At 43.0% G+C, this 4,077-nt stretch overlaps 1 protein-coding gene across 1 annotated transcript in view; it reads right to left on the bottom strand.

Annotated features, from left to right (window-relative positions):
- Positions 1-4,077, bottom strand: part of LOC107724236 (homeobox protein Meis2-like) — a 71,226-nt gene that overhangs the window by 39,256 nt on the left and 27,893 nt on the right. The window contains exon 8 of the mRNA XM_016533071.1: positions 1,570-1,715. Within this exon, the coding sequence (XP_016388557.1) occupies positions 1,570-1,715 (146 nt within the window). The remainder of the gene's footprint in view (positions 1-1,569; positions 1,716-4,077) is intronic.

Here is a 4,077-nt window from a genome sequence, read left to right as displayed (position 1 = left end):
ATTCGAGCCGTTCATGCCAGACTGGGAAGAGACGTGTTGTAATCATGTAAAATATGTGAAAAATAATGTGTTTTTCGAACAACCTAGTATGAGAGCCTGTTCTACTACACCCCCAAAACAAAATCAAGACTTTGTAAAAGAGCATAATCACCGGGTCCAGACTCGGACTGCAGTTGGGCATCAGGGTTTGCAGGGCACACACACAGTCGGCGGTTCTCAGTTTCTTGAGGAGCACATGCTGCGTTCATGTGCTCAGAGACGGCAGCACCTCCCTCAGAAACCTGACCCTTCCTGTCCTGATCGATATATCCTGAGCCGCGGATGATGTCGTGACATCAGAGAGGCCGATGGAACACGACCCCGCGTGCCACCTCTCCAAACACACACACACACACACTCTCAACCACTAGCGTTTGGACCGGCAGAGACCTACACTGAACCCTACAAATGTTCTTTGGGAAGAACTGATGAAAAAACCAGGTTATCCTTGTTACAGTGTCATTATACATTTAAGTACTGAGTAATACTAATTACCTACAGTGGTGGCCAAAATTGTTAGAACACCTGACAGATCTGAAAATATTTACTTTTTTTTGCCTCCAAATATAATGTTAATGAAACATGCAGGTGGTTGCTCTGAGCACAACAAATATCAAATCAAGTGAGTCGTAATGTTTTTATCCACTTTAAACTGTAATATTTGGTATGTCCACCTTTTGCATTGATTACAGCATCACATCTCTCCGGCATAGTGTCAATATATTTCCTGAGAACTTCAACACTAATGTTATCCCATGCCTTCTGCAGCTCAAGCCAACGGCTTTCCTTTGAATCTACAATAGATCTGTCCAGTTTATTTTCTAACTCGCCCCAAATTTGCTCGATGGGGTTGAAGTCCGGACTTTGAGAGGCCAGTCCATCATTTTCAATGCTCAGGTAGCTCCGGCAATAGTTCGTTTTATAGGTATTGTAATAGTCAATTCAACAAAAACATCTGAAACCTCTTAAATATGCCAAGTGCTCTAATAATTTTGGCCACCAGTGTACATGTACTTACTATACGGTTAGCGTTAGGATTAGGGTTGCTTGCATGTCATTATGCATAATTAATTGTTATTATAATAGTAAGTACATGTAACATTTGTAACACTGATGCCTTAAAATAAAGTGTTTCCAAACAGCATTTTCAGAACTAGACTGGTCAATCCTTCTCAGTTAATGAGTAAGAACACACTCACATTTGTTGTGTGTAACACTACGGCTGTGATTTAGCTGTATACACAAGGCAGCACTTACCGCAAGTGTGAAAATTCTCATATATTGTGATACTGAAATTAATAATGAATGACATTACACACACAATATGGCTAAATAATTTATTTCTGCAACACAGTCAAGTGGAGTGATACAAACAGTGAAAAGTCCCAGTGCTGTTGGCATTCTTTCATCATCCAATCAGATTTGAGGGCCGGATCTAACTGGCGTCTTTATGTTAATGACTGTGTATTAATTCTAGTTTGTAAGAGTTCAGTGTGAGATCTCAGCAAACAAACAGAAAAAGAGACTTACTGTGAGATGCTGGAAGAGCCATGCCCGCATGATGTTGGTGGCGACTTTGGGGAAGATGCCCCGTTTTTTCTGTCGCTTTTTTTCCTTGTCTGGATCGTCATCGTCGCCCGTGCCGGGTGAGGCCACGCTATTGTCTAAACCATCTCCTGGACAAAAGGAGAGCTTTTTAGAAACGTGGCACACAATCTTACACATTAACATTACACAAACTTACCAGAAACCCTAAAAGAAAAATTCTTATTTTGCTTGACATCATGCAGGACGGTTGCAAAGACAAAAGCTGCAATGTGATAAACAGAAATGCACAACCCTGCAGCCCGTCCCCTTCCTGCATAAAATAAAGTGTTTCCAAACAGCATTTTCAGAACTAGACTGGTCAATCCTTCTCAGTTAATGAGTAAGAACACACTCACATTTGTTGTGAGTAACACTACGGCTGTGATTTAGCTGTATACACAAGGCAGCACTTACCGCAAGTGTGAAAATTCTCATATATTGTGATACTGAAATTAATAATGAATGACATTACACACACAATATGGCTAAATAATTTATTTCTGCGACAGAGACACCCTTGCGTCAAATCCTTATTTTGCTTGACGTCATGCAGGAATACTGAGGACTGGTGCAAAGACAAAAGCTCAATGTGATAAACACAAATGCACGACCCTGCAGCCCCTCCCCTTCCTGCACCTCATTTGCATATCACGTCTGACACTCCTGCACTTATGTCCATCAGCGTCCGTCTTGTGCATGTGTGAGGGCAGGCCGGGTCTCTTCATAACCTACTTCCCAGACTTATTTTCTTTCTCCTCTGCCATTAATTGTGCATTAGCAAAAATGATTTACTTTTAAAAGTCAGTTATTTTTTCTTGGCCTTGGGCGAAAATGCCTTGAAAGGCTTCCTTCAGGGCATCTAAATTATGTATCTGAAAAACTCCTGCACTACGCTGCGATATTCTACAAATTTACACTTGCACGTCTCTCTGTTTTTGGGGAGACATCAATCATGCGCACCTATATGAGCAATAATCACGCATTAATATTTCAACTAATCACTTTAAAAAGGAGGAAAGAGAACAGATCCGATGGGTGGCGTAATCAAATGCAAAATACATGAAGAATACAAGGACAGTTGAAAGCCTTTCCTTCCCTTCTCTGTTTTAATCTATTATTTTTCTCTCTAGTGCTGTTTTATCGCCCTCGCCGTGTGGATCTGTGCTAATGTGGAAGTAACCTCACAGCAAATGCCCGAAATCCACACTCATTGCAAGTTCAGAGACGCTCAGAACGACACAGACCTGTGTGGTGGTCAAACGCAGACCAAACGGAGCGCGAGTTCAGGCGTTTGCTCTAATGACATCAGTGGAGGAGGTGTGTGTGTGTGTTTGGGAGTGTAAACTCGTCTTGTTGTGGTGTGTTATGAGTGGACCACAGCGAGCAGTCCAGGCCAAAAGGTGGCCAGATTAATTTTATTGACGTTTCCATTTTCACTGCAACACGATAGCCTACTGCTCACAGCGGCCGGAGCGACCCGCATGTATTTACAGACCGACCCGTCGCTTCATTACCCTACGGCCCCTGATCGCTCGGGGTGAAACCAGACGCCCCTCACACACACACACACACACACACACTCACTGATAACCAAGTCTATACGTACACAAATTAAACACACACTCATGTGTGGAGATCAGTGTGTGTTCAACAGATCTAGATCAGAGTAAATCAAGTACAGAGAATGAAATGTACACAAAATTGCTGAAATGCAGTGGACATTCATTTCATATTCATTCACATTCATAAAAATGTCATTATCCTGTTGGTACATTTGAGCATTGATAACAGGGTGTGTTTTTAGCTGATACCAATAATCTATCCAAAAATCAGCCGATAAACTGGCCATTATATATCACGCTATCACTAGTGAAAATATGCTCACACACATGACAGTGAGTCAAAGGAGTGGAAATAATCAAAAAAATTATGCAACGGGATTAGTGGCATGAAACAAAGGCAGACAGAGAGAGTGAGAGAGAGACAGAAGAAAAGAAAAGAAAAGAAAAGAAAAGAAAAGAAAAGAAAGGGCAAACTTGCTCGTTACATGTGAAGCTGCTAATCAACATGGCCCCCCCGCTCACTGGTTAGTGCTGCGGCGCCGCAGGGCGAATCGTCCCAAACACTAATGGCCTCTGACTGTTCCCTGGCAACTCTACCATTTGAACCTGTGCGGATGTGAACTCCAGCACAAAACATGAGGACGGCACGAGGAGAAGAGGAGAGGGGGAAGGGGAAGTATCCCATCATGCACCTCTGAGATGGGGGCAGATGAGGGGGGGCTATTAGGAGACGGCCAAAGGCCTCCGGGAGACGAGGTGCTGCAGTCTCGCCCCAGGCACTTTTGGAAAAGCAGTACCCTTGGAGAAGGAAAAAACAAGCCCCCTCTCTCTCTCTCTCTCTCGCTCTGTCTCTTTCTGGCTCAAACATGTGCACTATGTACATGTGCAT

The sequence above is a fragment of the Sinocyclocheilus rhinocerous genome, unplaced genomic scaffold (assembly GCF_001515625.1).
Source record: "Sinocyclocheilus rhinocerous isolate Xijiao unplaced genomic scaffold, SAMN03320098_v1.1 scaffold365, whole genome shotgun sequence".
In the NCBI taxonomy this organism is placed as follows: domain Eukaryota; kingdom Metazoa; phylum Chordata; class Actinopteri; order Cypriniformes; family Cyprinidae; genus Sinocyclocheilus; species Sinocyclocheilus rhinocerous.
The sequence above is the reverse complement of the archived record's forward strand: the minus strand, read 5'-3'. Positions and strand labels throughout refer to the sequence as shown.